Raw genomic sequence first — 21369 nt, forward strand, 5'->3', positions numbered from 1 at the left:
ATATATTGTTTGATTTTTTTCTACTCTCGTGAGTGCACGCAATTCAGGGAATTTCAAATCTAAATATCCAAAATTTCTAAATTTTAATCTATTTAACAACTTGATCCTACCAACCGTATACCACCAGCAATTTCTTACTTTAGAACAATCTACTATTCTGTGCTTTATGTCCTCAACCTGTTGAGGGCAAAAATCACAAATAAGTGATGTTCCATTTCCAAAACGAAATCGAGTTTCCGCGCATAAAATTTTCTCATTCACCAAAAGATACCACGAGGACTGGTAGTCTGACTGAATAGATTTTGTGAATATGTTTTTCCAAATGATATTCCATCTAAACGAAGGATACTTTTTAGATATATGTGCCTCTGGAAGTTTTTGTACAAAATGATCATAAATTTTACTAGTTGATGGATGTTCAATACAATTAATAGGAATATAAGGTATTTCTAAACAAATTGTTTTTAAAAAATGAGCATTTGATGGAATTTGTTTTATATTTGGAGGATTTTGCATGTTATCAACTATAGATCTCAAATACGTGTGATTTAATTTAAGAAATTTTGCTATAAGCAATGCTTTGCATTTATACTCAGGAGATATTAAACCAAGTCCACCTTTTTTCTTATTTAAACATAACTGATCATGATTCTAAGATTTTGTCTCATCCAAAGAAAATTCCCATATAATGATTTTAATTTCGCGATGTACTTTTTGTTTATTGAAATCGTTGATGCTAAATACCAAATTTTCGATGAAGCATATGTATTCAGAAAAATAACCTTCTGAATCAAATTTAAATTCCTAAATTTATTATTATACAAACTAAAATTTAATTTCTTTATCATCTCATTCCAATTTTTGTCAATCATTATTTTGCTACTGTTACAGTACCATATTCCAAGAATTTTTACTTCTTCTTTTAAATTAATCCAATGTGGAAAATTAAATGTCCTTCTCTTTCCTATGAGCATTGAAGATGTTTTAGAGTAATTAACCTTAGATCCTGATTCATTTTCAAACTGATTGAAAATTTGCCTAATTACGTTTAACTTATTGAAATCAATCATAACTAAGCTAATATCATCAGCATAGCAATTTATTAAATCATCGTTCACATTCAGTACATCTTTTAGTTTAAATAAAAGAGGTTCTAAGAACACACAAAACAGAAACATTGATAAAGGATCCCCTTGCCTTACTGATCTTTCAATTCTTATTTCATTTGATAACCTACCGTTAATCGAAATTCGTGAATAAGAAAGGTTTTGACAATTTTTGATAAAATTTATAAAAGTTCTATTAAAACCTAGTTTCTCTAAAATTTTTAGTAAATAACAATGATTAACGCGGTCAAAAGCTTTTTCCATATCGAAAGATATTAGAATTCCTGTATTTTGTTTGATATTGAGTTCACATATTTTATCTCTCAAAGCACACGTAGCTTCGAAAATATTTTTTTCTTTATTTGAACATTTTTGCTCTTCTGATAAAACTAAATGACTAAACTTCGATATTCTGGTTTTAATAATTTTAGCAACTAACTTATAGTCAAAATTCAACAACGTGATAGGTCGGTAATTTGCGAGGGAATTATCATTTCCTTTTTTCTTTATTAATATAATGATACCTTCCATAAATTTTTTTGAATTGTTTCCATTCATCACTTCATTTATTACAAATATCAGTTCAGTCTTTATAACATTCCAAAGTTTACCATAAAAACATTTGGGTAATCCGTCACATCCGGGTGATTTTCTTGATTGGCTTTGCTTTAATGCTAATTGAACTTCCTCCACCGACACTTCATTCATCAAATATCTATTTTGGTCAAAATTCGAGGGAATTTTATTTCTTGGTTCGAATGAAAAACTTCCAGATACGTTTTCTTTTCGAAATGCTTTAGTATAATTTTCCAATATAGTATTTGTCACAATATCCTGATCAAATTCTTCATTTCCATTTATTTCTAATGATTTTATCAATGTTTTACTTTTTGCTTTAATTTGTTCTCCTACTTGAAATATCGATATATCTTCTCCTGAAATGTATGTTTTTGTATTGTTGTAAAAAAGTTTTATCATAGATTTTTGTATAGCTAGCATTTTACCTTTTACTTTATTTATTTCACTTATAAGCGCGGGATTATTAACATAATCGTTGTGCAAATGTTTTAAAGCTGAATAAAAGAACTCTAAAGAATCTTTGAGCTGTTTCCTAATTAAATTTTGCTTCCATTTAAAAAAGGATGAAATTTTTACTTTCGCGAAATCATTCCACCATGTAAGCCAAGAATTAAAATCTCGTTTTTGTGATTTCCAGTAATTCCATTTTTGAGTGAATTCTGCAATATTTTCATCAGTGAATACACAATCGTTTAATTTCCAATACGTTCTTCCAAATGGTTTTCCTAAATTCGGAAATTTCATTTTTAAAATCACAGCCTTGTGATCTGAAAAAGAACACACATTTGATTTTACGTCAACTATATCATTAATCATATTTTTCGATACATATATCCGATCTAATCTCGCTGCGGAACCATTTCGAATGAAAGTATAATCAGTTTTGTTTTTGTATTTCTGTTCCCATGAATCAACAAGGCTTATGTTTTCAACAACATATTTAAGAGCAGGGCTGTAATTTGAATCATGATTTGCATCTTTTTTATTAACTACAGAATTAAAATCACCTCCAATCACTAATTTTCCTAATCCACCGTTTATGTAATGAGGTAAAACATCTTTAAAAAATTGTTCTCTGTTTCTTTTATTTGCACTCCCTGATGTTGCATATATGTTGCATATAGTGATATTATCGTTTATTTTTAATGAAATTATACGCGAATCTAAACTATACTGTAAATGTGTTGTTTTTATATGAGATTTAATTAATATTGCTGTTCCTCTTTTATTTTGATCTATGTTTGAAAACATTTCAAATCCACCAATTTCAAATGCTTCGTATACTTCCTGTAATAAAATAATATCTAATTCCATGAGAAAAACGAAGGATTTTAATGCATTTATTTTATTTTCATTAGAAATACCATTCATGTTAATTGATCCAATATTATAAGATAAAAAGTTCGCCATACTTCAAGTCTATTTATTCTTCAAAATATTTTCAAAATTTTTGTTACCCAAATCGTTTCTAAACTTGCCACTCATGCTCCGATCACTCATCTCTCTCACGCTCTCAATATCATCGTCTTCGGAAATGAGTCCCCCGTAAGCATTACTTTGCAGCATACTGCGGATGAGATCAGAATTGTCATCACCACCCACTTCCGCCACCCCTTTCCGTGAATTGCGCACATTCGACCTTGACCGTGATTTATGTTCTCGTGTTGATGTGTTAGTGTACTGTGATGATTTGCGTGTAATTCTTTCGGATGTTGTACTGACACTACTCTGAGGAGCACTATTATTCTTCCGTACTAGATCATTTAAACATGTGAAATTAACACCTACCTCTTCATTCGGTTTTGCTTGCTTCTTCTTGTTTATCATTGCGGCCCTCTCTCCAACTTGTGTGGTTCCACCCGCCTCGTTTTCTCTGGAAACACCCGTTTTCAGAGCTCCTGCGTAGTTGACTCCTGATGCAATCAAACGTTCGCTTATGTTGCCTCCCTGAACTGGCAACTCCATGAAACTCGCTTCAATGCACTTTCGGCCCCAGTGCACCGGTTTATGGCAATGCCGGCACGTCTGCTGCTGGTGTTTATATGTTACCAACGTCACTTCTCCACCGATGTTTACGTACGAAGGTACTGCTGTATGCAGTTTAATTCGCACAGCTCGAATCCCGTTCTTGATCCCCTTCAGAACGGTTGGTTCCGTCCAAATCTCCTCCTTGAGCCAAAGAACTTGTCCGTACTTTTCCAACACTTTCGCGATGGACTTGTTTTCCGTTTGTGGTGAAATGTCGTGAACTCGAACTGTAGTTGCCCCGTCCTCCATGAACACATTGACCTTGAAATTCTCCTGATCGATCGACAAAACGTGGGCACCTCCATTTTTTTCTGTTGCGGTGATTGCTAATTCTTCACTTGCTACTTCAACGAAAACTAGTGACTTTCCAGTGTTGTGTTGCAGTGTTTTAACGTCGGAATAAGCAATCATTAACTTTTCGTTAACGAATTTAGCTATAATGTCCATGTTGAGCTTTCTTGATGGAATAGTTGACATATCCATTACAAGCGTGTTGGCACGTGGTCCGTTTGAGGTTAGGTGATAAGCTGGTGCAGCCATCTTATCACTTGTTGTTGTTGGTGTTTGTGTTCTGTGCTTTTCGAGAGCACAGTCCCGTGAACTGGCGAATAAAAGATAACCGATAAAGAGCGATTCTCTGCTGACTTAAACACGTCCACACTGCTCTACTGGCAAAACGAGACTATGTATGTTTGTTTGTTTGTTTGTTTGTTTGTTTGTTTGTTTGTTTGTTTGTCCTCTATAGACTCAGCCGTCTTAAGAGCTAGAGAGCTGAAATTTGGCATGCATACTCATTAGGGCCAGGAAGGATGAAAAATGTTTTCAGATTTTTGGATGACCCCTTCTGAAGGGGGTCGTCCATACAAGACAAATATTGTTTTCACGATATTGACGTTATTTTTCGTCGGATTGTGTTTAAAATTTGCATATGAGTGTGTTGAAAGACGAGCAATCAATTTCAGGTGTCAAATTTTGTGTAAGGGACCAACCAAAGGGGTCGTCCATATTAACTGATCGCTGTTTTTGCGATATTGACGTTATTATACATCGTATTCAGATGAAAATTGGTACACGATAGTTTTGAGTGACGTGCAATCGATTTGAGGTATCCAATTTAGTGTGAGGGGCCGGCAAAAGGGGTCGTCCATATTAAATTTTCAGTATTTTAGTGATATTGACGTTTTTATACATCGGATTGGGATGAAAATTTGCACATAGGTGTTATTTGGGACAAACATCTGATTTCACTTATCCAAACTAAAATTAAAGGTCGGCCAAAGGGGTCGTCCATGTCAACTATTCACTGTTGATGCAATATTGTCGTTATTATACATCGGATTCAGACGCAAATTGGTACACGAGGGTTTTGAGAGATGAGCAATGGATTTCAGGTATTCAATTCAGTTTAAGGGGGCGGCAAAAGGGGTCGTCCATATAAACCTTTTAATATTTTTGCAATATCGACGTTATTATGCATCGGATTGAGATGAAAATTTCTACACGGTAGTTACAGGGACAGTACAGGGACGGACAATCGATCTCAGATGTCTAATATTTTGCCAGGGGTCGACGAAAGGGGTCGTCCATATAAATTAATTTTTCACTATTTTAAGCAATATTGACGTTATTATACAATGGATTGCTTTGAAAATTTGCACACGGGAGTTTTGAAGGAAGGGCAATCGATTTCAGATATCAAAGTTTATATAAGAGAAATTTATACACGTGGTTTTTTATTCATGATTTCATATTTAGAAGCAGACGACAGACGAAGTGATCGTCCAATATTTTTGCAATTATTACTTAACAATGAATCTGGAAAATGCTTGGCTATTGACTTTCATACAAATTGTTCATGACATATTTTAAGTTGAAAGCGAAACGGAGTTCGTATGGGATCAGCTAGTCCTTGATAAAAATACACCGCGATAGAATTTTACATAAAAATCGATGTTCCGTTTTCGTGCATCGTTTTCGATCTAAATTTACACGAATATTTCTTGCTGTGTATGTTTGTCAGATTATTCAACGACCGGGATTCAATCTCACACGCTCTTTTTTTAAACTCAAAATTAAGTAGTTTTGGTTCAAAACAGCACTTCGGTGGCATCCCTCAACTTTGAGTTTAACTGGGCAATAGCAAAACTAAGTTCTTATAGGCATACTCAATACTAAGTTCGGCAGCCGAACTCGAATTTATCCTTTTTTTCGAGGGTAGCTTATTTTCAGGGAATTAAAGGATGATTAAAATTTGTTGTACCCGAATGTTGCTGTTCCGGTACAGAACGGTGGAAAGTTTTGACACTCCTGGTCAAAGAAAACTTCCGGATGTCACTTCCCACGGGAAGTAAACAACTTCCGGAAGTTTCTGGACATTCCAAGACCGCTCCCATATGATGACAATGACGGACAGAATTTTACGCTGACAGGGTGACCATGCATTTCATTATAAAGTTTCTTCATAGTCTTCCGGTAATTGTTCCGATGCGACAAAATTTTGCGACGTGTTCGTTGGTTCCGGTTCGGACTAAACTCGCTAAGTGTTTTCAGTCCAACGAAGAAAGTTCAATTTTTAGTTCATAAGGTCGAACTCAGCTTTGATCCCTCGCCGAAGGAAAAAAAGGGATCAATTTTGAGTTCGCAGTTCGAACTCCGTTTTGATCCATCGCAAGGAGGAAAAAGTGTACTTAACTTAAAGTTCATAGAATCGAACTATGTTTTAAACCTCGGTCATACTTAATTTTGAGTTAAAAAAAAAAGAGCGTGCATGACCATTGGCTTAGAAGGCAAAGACGCTTGTCAAATCAAATTCTTGGCGAATTACGAGATCATTTTCGTTCTGAGGTCCTCGGTAACATCAAACTTATCCTTATCCATCGCATACAGGTTTTCAGAAATCTGCTTGACGTCTGCCTTGATATACAGTTAGTCTCAAAATTAACCGTACACCCAGGAGCGTCATGAACTTTGCACTTTCATAACTTTTTACTGCAAACTTTCTATGGCAGTTAGAGTAGACATTTAACATTTTTAAAATTCAAATTGACTTGTTGTTTTAAAACAGACATATCTTGGAATTTGCTGGGAGTTTCAAAAATCCGCTGTAGGCTCGAGATTGTTTTCTTTTTGTGGTTTTGTTTCTTTTTGTGGTACTTTCGATCTAGAGCTTTTCATCAAATACGGTCCTTTATCTTGGAACCCAGCTGTCAGCAGCGGCTTTCAAATTTTAGGCCACACACACTGTCTGTCAGTTAAACGTTAAAATCGATGCCTAGCTTCGCCAGTAAATGCTTCAAAACAAACTGTTAACAGTTATTATTGGTACATTTACGAGCGATAATAAAATACCCGGCAGAAATTGATAATGCGGATTAATGATCCAAAACAAACACACAGACTTTTTATTTTCTCCTGTGGTCGGGACGATTTTGTCCTATATTTTCAACAGCTGAAATTACAGGACAATCTTAGGACAGAAAAACAGCCCATGAAGAAAACTGTAAAACTCGCATGTAGACTCGAAATGATATTTTCCCGTAATTTGCAGGGAGATTTGATATTTTTATGTGAGCTCGAAACGGTTTCCTCCTGTGGTTTATAGTGAATTTTGCTTCTTTTACGTTGGTTCTGAATTCAATTTATTTTTAAAATCAATCCCAATGCCTAAAGTAACACATTTTTTAAAAATTTTCATATATATTTTAACATTTTTATGTATTTCACTTTTTCTGCACTTCACACCACTTTCAACACCAAAACATACTCTGTTGCTTTGTAAATAAAAAAAAAGAAGACAACAAATAACCGCCAAAAATTACGAGTTGAGATGATTGCCATTTGAAAATTGTGTGTACATGTGAAAAAAAGAACAACAATCCTATTGTTTTTCAATATAAGTCAGAAAGAGACAAAAAATTTGACAAGGAAGGTGCCTACAGTGATACAGGAGAACATTGCCTTGAATTCACGGGGATAGTTCAAGTTCCTGTGCACTCGTCGAAAAGGCATCCTTAATTACAGTAGAAATGAAGTGTCACGGTGGTCTTTAGTTCGAATTTCGTAAAAATTGAGCAACTTTCCTGTGGTTCGGAGGATCACTATTCCAAGCAGAAAGATTGAAATCTGAGTGTTTAGATAGTTATTTGCCGGTATCAATATTACAGGAAATCGCTGCTCTGAATTAGATCGAATTTCGAGTATTCGAAAAAAGGTCATTCAATTTTAGAAAAAAAATGGAGTGCTACGAGATTCGGTTAGCTATCTCCCTGTACCCGAGGAAACTCTTTCATTTTTGGCAGTTCAAGTATCATTTTGTGCTGTTTTCGTGTAGTTCAGAGGATCATGGTCCTGAGCGGATAAATTGCAATCTTAGTGTGTTCATGAAATAGCTGTAAGATTAGTTTGCAACATGATTTTGTCTCTGATATGTGATATATGCAATGGGTAAATAAAATAATAAGCGTATAGATTTTTGTTGTTTTATTGATATTGTTCCGGAGTAAAAACTACCAACAAATAAAAAATAAATGAGATGCTACTCGATGTAACACAAATTCAATTAAAATAGTTTTATTTCATTTGGCAAAACCACAGTAGATTGGTTTCTGGAGAAATTGCAGTCCTATAAATTGTCTTAGAAATAAACATTAATGCGTCGTGTTGAAGTTGACAAAACAATTCTGTAGATTTCTCATCCAGTCAAACATAACCGATTCAGTCTCTCGATGGTCGTCAGTCTCTTTGTCCGAGTCGTTCGTTCTGCACCGAAGTCAGGTTGGCTTAACTAAAATAAATAAAATAAACTAGATTACTGAAACTTACTCATCAGACCATGCTTCGTCGGGTGATTCTCGAATGCTGCATTGACGTTTCTGATTGCGTTTGAATGGAAAATGTTTGATTATAGAATTTCTATTGCTGGACGCGACGCGTTTGTTGGCGAAAGGTTGACCCCGTGAAATATCAATAAATTGACCAATAAGCTTATTTGAAAAGCTAGCAAAACTGTTCAACGCAGATGGTTCATAAAACCCATCAATTGGTTCAATTTCGAACGTACGTAGTCCATATTCGTCTATTTTTGGTTTTTTGGTACCATATTTTATTAACAATGAATAATTTTTAGGCTCTCGATTATCTTTGTAAATATCATAATATATGCCAATGAAATTTTTAAGCATTTCGGGTATCGTTTCGGTTTCACCCGTGACTGTAGCTTTTTGCAGTTGTTCTTGAATTTCTTCGTATGAAGGTGGCAACGCCGATCCCACATACATAGGATCTACATCAAGGGTATTGTTTGAATTTGTTTGAGTTAAATTTTGTGCTACAGGTCCCGAAGTTTCATTTGGTGTGCAGAACAATTTATTTTTTTCACTCTCCGGAACACAACGACAAATATACCCTTCTTTCTGGAAAACGTTCTCATTTATCATTGATCGTTTCAGAAGATTTTGTTTTGAACCAAGATTTCTGGGTAATTTTCTTTGGTGAGCGTTCTGTTTTATTGAACGCTTCACTCGAATGTTTGATTTACAATTTTCACTGATACTGTTCCTAGAAACTGTTGTATTTGGATACTTTACATACGTGCAATGTTCACAGGCGCAATCTGTAATTGGGGAAATTCGATTAGTACATGTTGTGATTATTTTGTTATCAGAATTGAACGAACGTCTCGGATGGTGGTCAATTTTAGCTGTCAGCTTCAAAGATTTGCATCGTTTTGGGACGACCGGGGCAGCAATTTCAAAGTCATGATAATCCATCTCTTCCGGGCACGGGGGCGAATGAGGCTTTTGTATTTTGAAGTAATTGTTGTAGTATCTGAAACGAAGAAGAACAAGTAAGTGATGTTGATTTGTGGATGATGAGTAAATTGTTCGTAGAATGCATCTTAAGCCTTCAAATTTAAACAAATTAAATAATTATGAGATTCTTTTTACAAATGTTCATGTCAAGGGTTTGGCAAATATTTTTCTATATTTTGCGGTTGACAAAACATCAAGTATAATAAATTTAAAAAAATGGCTATTATTTTTTATTGGCTTGATCACATTTTTTTTATGTTTATTATAGTTAAATCCAAGTTCAAAAGGATAGGTGGTTAATGGATATGTTTTTAAAAGATATGTTATTTTTAAATTCTCCTGGTTTCGAGCAACTATAGACGCTTATTCAACCATACAAAATAAGGCCAGAACAAATTTGAAATCCTTCTTTTGACACCTGGTATTGAAAAATCTCGGGATGGTGGGAGGGGGAGTGACAAAAAACAACTACAGCATCGTGCAGAAGGCAAACGGCGCGAGGGACGCATGGGAACGACTCCAGAGGGCGTTTCAAGATAACGGTCGTCTTCGAAGGTGTGGCTTACTGGATCGTTTGACATCGGTGAAGCTGGAGCAGCATGGTTCCGTTGAAGACTACGTGGACGAATTGGTGACAACGGCAAATAATCTGAGCGAGATCGGATTTGAGGTGAACGACCAATGGCTAGGGTCGTTGCTACTCAAGGGGCTCCCATCATATTACAATCCGATGATTATGGGACTCCAAGCATCTGGGATCGAACTTACGGCGGACGTTATCAAGGCGAAGGTTCTCCAGGATGTCAGGTGGCCGATAGATGGCGCTCAAACCGAAGAAGCGCTTTTCACGAAGCAGAAGCAAAGGCGACCGAAGAGCGGCGTTGGATTCAAGAAAGAAAAACGGTGTTTTTCTTGCGGAGGTCTTGGCCATTTCGCTGCTGATTGTCCCCAGCATGTGAAACAAAGCAACAAAACGAAATCGAAGAAAGCTCTGCTATGTTGGCCGTTCGAAAAGGATATGATCAAGACTGGTTTTTCGATTCGGCAGCAAGTTGTCACATGACGAGGAGCACAGCGAACTTCAAGAGGTTGGAGACGTACGAGCAATCGGTGGACACGGCCAACAACCAAGGCGCATGATGTCAGTCGCAAAAGAGTTGGTGAATCTCGAACTAGCAGAAGGACCAATCGAAATTCGAGATGTGGTGCTTGTTCCAGATTTGGCAACCAATCTTCTTTCAATCGGCAAGATTTGCAAGAAAGGGCTTACCGTTACATTCAACGCAAGTGGCTGCAAGGTGGAAGACGACGACGGCGAAATTATTGCATCTGGTACTGAAGTCGACGGTCTGTACAAATTGAATCGCACGCATGGTGGTGAGATGTCGTTTTTAACAACTGAAGCAAGCATCTGGCACCGACGGCTTGGTCATCTGAACCAGAATGGTATGCGGAAGTTCGAAGGCATGGTGAGCGGTTTTCATTTCAAGCAAAACCATTTCGACTGTGTGGAGTGCGCAAAAGGCAAGCATGCGCGCGAAAGTTTTTCTTCGAGCGGAAAGTATTTGTCTATTTCCTGAAATCGAAGGCTGAGGTGGTCAACGTTTTAAAGAAATTCAAATCGATGGTTGAGCGACAAACGGGACGAGCCCTGAAGATTTTGCGAACGGATAATGGGACCGAATATGTCAACGAGGCGATAAAACGATTGCTGAACAAAGAAGGTATCATCCATCAAACATCCTGTCCGTATACTCCAGAGCAAAATGGAGTTTCCGAACGGATGATCCGAACACTCGTCGAGAAGGCCAGGACAATGATGAACGATGCCGGGTTGGACAAACGTTTTTGGGCGGAGGCCGTGTCAACCGCGGCATACTTGGTCAACCGAAGTTCTGCGAGTCAACTGGAATTGATGACTCCTGAGGAAGCGTGGACGAGCAAGAAATCGGCATTGGGACATTTGAAAGTTTTTGGATCAAAGGAAATCTTCAAACTTTTGTAATGTGGATTGCTAATTTAGAAGTAAAATCACTAAATTTAATCAATGTTTGGCATGATTTGCTATGAAATTTTTGAAAATAGCATCACACAAAACACAAGACAACAAGTTATTTTGGGTTCTGAGAAAAAGGTTAGGGAAGTTTTCTTTCTATTATTTTTTATGCAAACCTGCAAAAATGGAAATTATTAAAAAAATTATAGAAAAGATAAACTTAATTTAATCATCTTTTATATTTTTAAAACCGTGAGTCAAATCATTTTGCAGTCTTCAACAAAGTAGTTGAAAAAATTCAAATGTTTATCATCCAATTTTCAATAATTGTCTTTAATGATGTCAGAAAAAGTTGTAATTGATATTTTATTTTGAATTTCTATAAATTGTAGAATTCAATTTTTGAAAGCGTTGTATCTTTGAAACAAGAATATTTTGGCAAGTGATTGAAAATCAGCATTTGTTTTTTATGTAGAATTCGTGGTTTATCAGTTATGAAAGATCGATTTAAAACCTGATCAATTTGAAAATTTTCACACGTCATATCAAAGACACTAGAAGTGATAGACGAAATCTGTAAATTGTTTTGAATTCAGGACACCAAAATCTCACAAAATCAGTTATTGAAACATAAGCACCAAAAGTTCTGTTCCCCTGTGTATTCGTTACAAACATTTCGGGTTGAACAACAGGATTAAAGATATTATATTTGTCGAGAAATAAGAATTTGTCGCTGAGTTATGTCGACAAAAAATTTATAATCGTTCTCCCAGTCTTTAATATAAAACTTTCCTCATTTCCATCATTAATTAAGAATAAAAATATTACACTTAATCATACAATTTTAACTTTACTTGAAACTAAAAATAATAACTTAACTATTTAACTCCTATATTACGTTTTTCCAATATATAATATTGCATATATTCCTTTAAAAAAACTCAATAAAAAATTAAAATCCTAAAAAAATGTCAATAATCTGGATGATTATGAGACAAATGCAACTGCAAACAAGTGACGTGTATATCAAGTTATTGATGAATCTTTTTTTTTAGTAAAGACTGCTATTTTAAGATAAATAACAATCTAGAAATAAAATCGTGAAATATATTTTAAGTGAGAAAAGCTTCGCGGCCCGCACAAACATGTCTCGAGGGCCGCGGTTTGCTCACCCTGCTTTACAATGATCTTCGATCGAAAAGTTAATGGATACAGTATATATTTAGGCTGTAAAAGCAACATTCCCATTACATTAACAATATGATATTTAGATTATTGGTTGAAACTTGAAATCAGTTTTGCTACAAATACTATACAAAGCACGAAAATAGTGTTTTTTACCTGCTCTGATAAGTACTTTTGTTAGCATGTTATTAGAAGCGCGAGCTACCTTCTTATGTGAGTGCAGTTGTTCGACCATTGATTGTTTTCGATGCAAAAAAAAAATTATTGTCATTATTTCTTTTATAACTCTTAAAAGAGTTATTGGCCCACTTTGGTGTCTTCAGATGAAAGTTGCATCATAATCATTGGGCTATACAATGGTATCATTTGCAGAATATTCAGTGATGCAGACGGTACTTTTAGACACCATTTAAAGCTTATTCACAATTTTTCATGTTTAAGGTTATTACTAAAAAAGTTTTAAATATTTTATTTGAAAAGCTGGTAAAATTTCGATGTATTTTGATGTGCTATTTCATGTTTTCTGATGAAAAATAATAAAGTTATGTAGCTTTGAAATATGGTTTTATTTTATTTACATGTGTTTTTAAGTCGTAAAAATTACCCCAATTTTCAATTTTGGGGAAGATCTGAAGACCCCCAGCGCAAATTGTCAGGTAATAAAAATATCCCTATAACAAAGGTTCATTTTGAATGAGAGAGATTAATTTAAAAACAAATTCTTAATCAAGATTTTTCAGAAAAGAATTCTGTTCTGGAACGAGAAGATCTAATTGAACCACCCTAAGCTTCAAAAAGGGCCCAGTATAAGCATCGCCATGCTGCTGGCTTTAACGGCAATTATGCGCGCCAAAATAACATCGGGTATCATCGGTACCGAAGATGATCCTACCAGGATCGAGCCAAAGTTGGTCCTTGGTTCGACCTCTTTTCCCGACCAGCCATCCTAGAGTAAGGATCACAAGTAAGCGGCCAGAGTTGCCTGTGTTAGAAGCCCAGAATGGGCAGAGTCCGAGGCCTGATTGGCCAGCTAGTGTATTGTGACAGAAGTCCACTTAGAATTAGTAGAATGTTAAAGTAAGAAATACAGTCCACTTTGTAATGTTGTGAATGAACGAGTTTAGTTAATTGCTATCGAGAAATATCTGATGCTATCCCTGAAGCCGTCAGGGGCAAATCTGAACATTTTGGTCCTATCGAGCCAGATTATCTACAAGAGATATGCATCAGATTGTGTGTACGAGAGTTTTGTACTTGGAATTTGTGTGAAAGCGTATGTGATTTCGAGCTGTCTAGCCTTTGCAAAATGGTTTTCGTTTGTGCCACCCAGTCTACAGAAAAAAGCAAATCTGAAGACAAAGTTGATTGTTGAAAGTCGTTTCTTCATAACTTCGTTAAATAATTTGGGCACTTGAATCGTGAAAGAGAGTAAGTTTACTTTGTGGTACATTACCTTGAGAATCATTCGAATTATGTTACTTCAGCTTTCGTTAATGTCCTGGCCGTTCATTCATTTACTGTCGCTACAAATCCCATTATAAAGACACTAGTTAATCAACATGAGAATAGTAATGGAATTGAGGATGAAAAATTGAAACATTATCTCGAAAATGTTTTGGAGGAAAACGTCAAACTTGAAATTCACCACCAAAACCATAATTTGAATGCGGAAAACCATGTTGATCTAAGTATGATGGGTTGTGTAAGTTAGCTTTATAAATCAATTTATTATGTGATTAAGAATTCGTCATTTGGAAGTTCATAGATTGTTTGAAATATTGGTTTCGTTAACTTGGCATTGTACGTTTCCTATTAGCGCTGAATACAATTGATTTTCCACAGAAAGCTTCGCCAAAAAATTCAACCTACTTACATTTCTCGGCTAGTCTTTTGGATCATCTATCTTCCCGAAATTCACCACTCTGCTATGTGTTCACCTTGGTTCTAAAAGGTAGGAACGATTGGAAAATGGTTCAAAGGAGAAACGTCATAAGGAAAATAAACAGTGTTGGTGTAGAGTGATGTTGTGCGCGGTTGATGAAAATTTATTCGCTTTTCATTAATTCGTTTAAGTGTTTCGTCGGGTTGAATTTGTTGTTACGGCTTGGATCGCAATGTATGTTGTGAAAAAGTTTACTCGTCGCTTAACAGCGAGCATAAAAGTTGGTTATTTGTCATTTGTGAGATGGTGTGCTCTCCTGTTTCCCTACAACATTGGGGAAAACATCGCCTTCTTCAGAGTTTACATCAGGTTCTTCCCGATCGACGTTCGGATGAGAATGGCGGTGTATGCGGACAGGAAATTGGTTACCGGAATTAAGCATTCAAGGTTCTTGAGGCAGCTGATTAGTCGCAAATTAATAATTGCAGGTAAAGTCCAACCTTGCCATTGTTTTGCTATTAAATTTACAATATTCCGGAAACAGTATCACCATAGCAGTACAAAATTTGTGACTGGCTCAAGGTGGTTGAGTGAGTGATAGAATCGATAAATAATCAACAATACTAAGTTGAATAAAAGTTGCGTACAATCAATTGCTTGGTCATTGAAGGATAAAGGAAAATCCGTCTGAGCATTTAAACATAGATTGATATTATTTTGATTATGTATCTAATTTTTAAGCGAAAATTGGTAAACTAAAAATTTATTGGTATCAATTTCTTTGAAACAGTTGTGGGCTTTGGAGCTGCAAATGCAATCAATCGATTTATTTGTTGTTTTTCATATTTTAAGTTTAAACCATACTTATTGCGAAACAGTATAAGGAGCTTAAGCATGAGGAAATTGTTCCTAAACGTAATCCAAAAGAGTGTCGTTGATTTCTGTGGATATTTGAAGGCCTTGAATGACAAGCACTATTATGGTGGCTACTTCAATTTTTTGAGTGAGAAAATGTCAACAGTCAAGCAAAAGTCGCATCTATAAAATTATTGGTTATAAAACCTAAAAGGAAAAACCTAGTTGCGTTGAGCAATATTTGTTGATGATTGGCAATTGTCGCATTTGGATTTGGATTGAAGTTTTTTTGTTCAAGGTTCGGGATCAGAAATACCAGGCGTGTCTCAACCACTATCGCATTTGGATGTGATAGCGAGGTGGAGAGTTATATTGGATCAAGTCATAGTTTTTGGAGTAGCGTAAGAGTTATATTGAGAAGAATTTACGATGCCTCAATTCAATAATGTCGTCTTTTCAAGGGATTGCTTCATATTTGTCGTTCAAAGCAACAGTGGTGTCTACCTCGTGTGAGAGCTTTGAAGATTATGGTTGGTTATTTGTACAGCATGTGCTCCAAAATGGAAAGTGTTGTTTTCGATTTGAGGCGTATGGAGTCAGTTGCGTCGATTTAAAGTACTTGTGACAATGGAAGTCGCAAGAATGGCATGCCGGGAATGCCTGATCACTGGGATCAGAGGCCCATCCTAGACACCGTCATCTAATTGACGCGTTGGGTCTAGGACAAGCATGTACGCCCCACACGAGGTATATTGACTTACATGCCGGGAGTTCCTGATCATTGGGATCAGAGGCCCATCCTAGACACCGTCACCTTATTGACGCGTTGGGTCTAGGACAAGCATGTAGGTATTGACGTTGCTGAAATGTGGTTGTGAGCAATCGCCTGTTGGGAATGCCTGATCATATGGATCAGAGGTCCATCTTAGATGTTGTTACTCAAGCGTGATGAAAAACGAGTTTGAAAACTATTTGACTTGAGAGCAAAAGATTTACTTAGTTTGCGTGAGTCGTCGTTGTTAGTGAAAGCAACATTTGGAATTGTGGTGGTAAGAGTAGTTTGTTAAGCCCTTGAGGCTTGAATGAGTCAGTTTGGAACAGTATCGAGAATTGTGTACGGAAGATTTATTTAGTTTGCGTGAGTCGTTGTTGTTAGTGACAGCAACATTCAGAATTGTGTCGTTGAGAGTAGTTTGTTAAGCCATTGAGCCTTGAATGAGTCAGTTTGGGAAATAGATTAAATGGATTGCATATTTGGTACTTCAATCGATTTCGGCAAGCGAAATCTGGACGGCATAAGCAAGAAAAGTTTTTTCTACCAGTGAGGTGCCACATCTCAACCAGCGTTTCAATAAACGGTGGATTGATGGTGTGACCGGGAAGGCAAATAAGTTGCAGTCCAGCATCCTAAGCTTCTGTATGCATCAAGGTGATTCCTTTGTAGACGCATAGAAGAAATATCGGATGGTTCGAAAGTGTTGCAATCCATATTGGATGGAAGTCGATTTTTGTCATATTAAAGTATTGATTGATCTATGGCTTCAAGGCAGGTTTAGAGTCTGAGAGGGATCTGACGAAGTGGATCAGATGCCCTTAAGTGAATAGAAGGTTGTGTTTGTTATTGTTTCGGTTTTCGTATTGTGTTTGATTTGAAGTGGTGCTTAGTAAACAGAATTATGAAATTGGCAATTCGTTTTACTCTACAGGCCGTATTGTACAAGGAAAGAAATCCGAAATGGGCGTGAACAAAACTGGTCACCATTCTTATAAGCGTCAGGTGAAGCGGTCAGTAAAGTTCACCAATGCGACGAGACAGCCGTTTGTGAGGGATCCGATGATTACAAACTTCCACGTGCAACTGTTTGGAGCTGCTATGGCTGTGGCAAAGCTGAACGTGGTAACAAGCAAGGCCTGTCAAATTTGGATCAGGTCGACACTAGAGCTCCTGAAACACGAGCGGGCTGTGGCGGACACAGTGTATCAGAGGAATCGGGTGCCCTTAACGCAGCGTAATGAGTCGCTCAACGCATATTCCTCTGCAATCAGAGCACTCGAAGAAACGGCTGGTCTGTACGATGCTGGTACGGGTCGTGTACCGGCCAATATTGAAATCACGTTCGATGCTGCCTGCCCAACAAAACAGCTGAAAAATTCGGGGTGCCATTTCTGCTCTTCGCCGCATTTGTTGCATGATTGTACAGGATTCAAAAGGTTGGCTGCGAAGGTTCGCCTCGACTTTGTAATTGCGAAACGATTGTGTTTCAATTGCTTCAATCAAAGGCATTTTGCAAAGGAGTGTTTTAAAAAATCACGGTGCATGTTTTGTTCGGGGAAGCACCATACTTGCATCCATGCAGGTACCCTTATATAATGGATGAATAAATATATACATTCGATGTCACTGAAAGATTTGTACTTTAATGCCCTGGTTTCGATTGGTCCGCATGGAATTGTTGACGTGAAAAGTTATTTTGCGTTTTTTGGGTTTGCCCCTCATTGGTTGGTCATCAAATATAAAAATTAAGGTCTGCCTAAAGTAATATTTAGTATTGTATTGATTTGCCGTGTAAGAGTAAGAGTATTTGCGTTGGGCCGAGTATTGAATTGCGTCAGTATTATGGAACTGCTTGAAGCAGTTGTTCAGCTACATTATGAGTATGATTTGAGTCAGTAGAGTCTGGGAACTAGAATGTTTTTTTCTCAACTGTTGGATGGTCTAAAAGACGATTATGGGCTGAAAAACTGGCGGAGGCAGAATTTGAGCTTCAAGTCAGCACTGAGTCAGCATTGGAGCGCTGATCGTGGTCATGGGAATCAGATCAGTGCTCACTTTCAAAGGTCAAGTATACTTAAATAAATAGTTTAAATTTGAAAGTGATACTTCCTTTTACACGCACCCAGAATCAGAGCTATTAGACGAGGTCGGCCAACGAGAGTGGTTGCTGTTATACTGGAAAGTGGTTGGCATCCGAACAACAAGGTCAAGAAAACGTTACGTGTCTACAAAGGGCGCCAGATCTGGTGAACGTGGTGAGGTGAACGGCGGGCGGAGGTTCTACACTCTGCAACATCCAACGTACGGCAGACAGTGCAGTCACGGCGGCGGCGCTAATCGATGGGAATCAGGTTTCGAAATTCGTACGTCCCGTCGTATTTCAAGGCGGGCGGAATGTTCTGGAACGAGAAGATCTAATTGAACCACCCTAAGCTTCAAAAAGGGCCCAGTATAAGCATCGCCATGCTGCTGGCTTTAACGGCAATTATGCGCGCCAAAATAACATCGGGTATCATCGGTACCGAAGATGATCCTACCAGGATCGAGCCAAAGTTGGTCCTTGGTTCGACCTCTTTTCCCGACCAGCCATCCTAGAGTAAGGATCACAAGTAAGCGGCCAGAGTTGCCTGTGTTAGAAGCCCAGAATGGGCAGAGTCCGAGGCCTGATTGGCCAGCTAGTGTATTGTGACAGAAGTCCACTTAGAATTAGTAGAATGTTAAAGTAAGAAATACAGTCCACTTTGTAATGTTGTGAATGAACGAGTTTAGTTAATTGCTATCGAGAAATATCTGATGCTATCCCTGAAGCCGTCAGGGGCAATTCTGAACAAATTCCGAATCGAGTTACATTGAGATTCACGTAATGAAAAAAGTTCGCTTTCGAATTATGTAGAAATTTAATTGAAATGAAAGTCTTTTAGATAAAAAAATTTAAACAAACTTATTTTTTCTAAGCAGTTTATAAAGCACACCAGGTCAGCTAGCCCACTTATAAATACAATTTCGAAATTGGTAAAAATGTAGATAGAAACGTTGAAAAATGCTATTGCAATTCCAATTTGAAGAATTGGAAACAGTCACGATGTTGAGAAAATTCAGTACCCCATAGAGGCATAAAGGGTGATACGGTCAAAATTTGGTCAATATCAACTTGACGTATTTCTTTCAATTTTGCATTTAAAAAACCTGAACACCCCTCATTTTGAAGGTGTGTGTGTGTAGAATGTTGATCCTATTTTGATTTTGGAATTCACTCTTCAGTTGTCAAAATCCCGTCCAAAGAAGAAGAGCACCGTATCAAATTTTGCTCGCGCATCGCGAAAATCCGAGCTACTCGCACGCAAAGCTGGCAAAATTGCTAAAAGTTGCCAAATCAACCGTTACAAATGTAATTAAAGTGTTTGGGGAACGTTTGTTGACAGCCAGGAAGTCTGGATCGGCGGGAAATCGAAAACCGGAAGCCGCTGAGACGACAAAGAGAGTTGCCGGTAGTTTCAAGCGAAACCCTAACCTCTCTCTCCGAGATACCGCAAATAAGCTGGGTGTATCGTCTACAACCGGGCATCGAGCCAAAAAACGAGCCGGACTATCGACTTACAAGAAGGTAGTGATGATAAACAAAATATGAAGGCCAAAGCGCGATTCCGGAGGCTGTACACGACGATGCTGACGAAGTTTGACTGCGTAATGGACGACGAAACCTACGTCAAAGCCGACTACAAGCAGCTTCCGGGACAGGAGTTTTATACGGCAAAAGAAAGGGGAAAGGTAGCAGATATTTTCAAGCACATGAAACTGTCAAAGTTCGCGAAGAAATATCTGGTTTGGCAAGCCATCTGTACCTGTGGCTTTAAAAGCAGTATTTTCATAGCTTCCGGGACTGTCAACCAAGAAATTTACGTGAAAGAGTGTTTGAATAAACGTCTGCTGCCCTTTCCTGAAGAAACACGGTTGTTCCGTACTGTTTTGACCGGATTTGGCATCTTGCCATTACGGTAAACAGGCCATGGAGTGGTACGCCGCCAACAACGTGCAGGTGGTTCCCAAGGACAAGAACCCTCCCAACACGCCAGAGCTCCGCCCAATTGAGAAATACTGGGCTATTGTCAAGCGGAACCTAAAGAAGAACAAAAAAAAACTGCTAAGGACGAGCAGCAGTTCAAGGCAAACTGGCTTTCTTCGGCGAAGAAGGTGGACAAGGTGGCTGTACAAGCCTAACTGAATATTTTTCCTGAATTTTATACTAATTAAACTTGAAAAAGAAATTTAATTTGATTTTTTGAATAAACGATTCCACCGATTTACACGCGTTTTCCCTTGGCCAAATTTTGACCGTATCACCCTTTAATAGGCGTAGAAGAAAAGGAAACCCGTCTAAATACTGTAGCTCATTGTAGCCCTGTCCCTACTTTGAGTTTACCAGCCCAATACGACTGTTACTTACTTTTTGCATGGCTGCTCTGGAGGTCCTTCGAAGTCGGCATCCAAGGATCCCCGATGCTCTTCCTTGCAGTGGGTTTTGATATGTTGGACAGCAAACTGGTAGTTTTTTGGCTTCTTGCAATCACCATCCGGTGGTTGTTCCATATTGAAGCTGGACCTACAGGGCTCACAATCGTCACAACACTTGTCTCCATCCTTCTCGTAAGATTCTGCACATCTGGAGCATCCTTGGGGCTGTCGTTTCATAACATATTAAACACCGTTTCCAAATTCGATCATACTCTTGAATCAAAATTTACCTTCGCCTCCGATTGGCAAATAACCAGCACCAGCCACGTTGCACAAACGGCCAGAATCAGATTCCGCATGATTTCCAAATATAAAAGAACACACACCAAAAACGCACTTCTTAAGCAAAGATGAGCAGTTTTATTAACTTATTTGGTCATTATTTGGCTAACGGGTCACGCAATGTGGAGGGGACGCCACTCGTAGACATTAATTAACATCGACTGAATGTCACGTAGAATCAGCGCCTAAGTTACATGGCGGCCGGCGGCGACGTAATAGGTAACTACGTATACCTTTTTGTCGGAATTGGCACTTTTGCAGCTTTGTTTTGTAATTGTAATCCAAATCAGCAGCGAGCGCTGCTTTCGATACGCTCGGGTATTTCTTCATTCTTGAACTTGGCGCAAAAAGTATTCATT

The 21369-nt window shown here is 37.6% G+C and overlaps 1 protein-coding gene across 2 annotated transcripts in view; it reads right to left on the bottom strand.

The window, feature by feature from the left end:
- The window catches only part of LOC129758470 (uncharacterized), a 37818-nt gene extending 16669 nt beyond the window's left edge, over nt 1-21149 (bottom strand). The window contains exons 1-5 of one of the 2 annotated variants that reach the window (XM_055755975.1): nt 20959-21149; nt 20661-20893; nt 9388-9539; nt 9303-9324; nt 8192-8496 (exon numbers count right to left, since the gene is read on the bottom strand). In XM_055755975.1, coding sequence (XP_055611950.1) covers nt 8493-8496; nt 9303-9324; nt 9388-9539; nt 20661-20893; nt 20959-21027 — 480 coding nt within the window. In that variant the 5' untranslated portion in view covers nt 21028-21149 and the 3' untranslated portion in view covers nt 8192-8492. Of the gene's footprint in view, nt 9325-9387; nt 9540-20660; nt 20894-20958 lie in introns of those variants that run through there. The other variant, XM_055755974.1, reaches the window with a different exon arrangement.
- Between the last annotated feature and the right edge of the window lie 220 nt (nt 21150-21369).

This window comes from Uranotaenia lowii, chromosome 3 (assembly GCF_029784155.1).
Source record: "Uranotaenia lowii strain MFRU-FL chromosome 3, ASM2978415v1, whole genome shotgun sequence".
In the NCBI taxonomy this organism is placed as follows: domain Eukaryota; kingdom Metazoa; phylum Arthropoda; class Insecta; order Diptera; family Culicidae; genus Uranotaenia; species Uranotaenia lowii.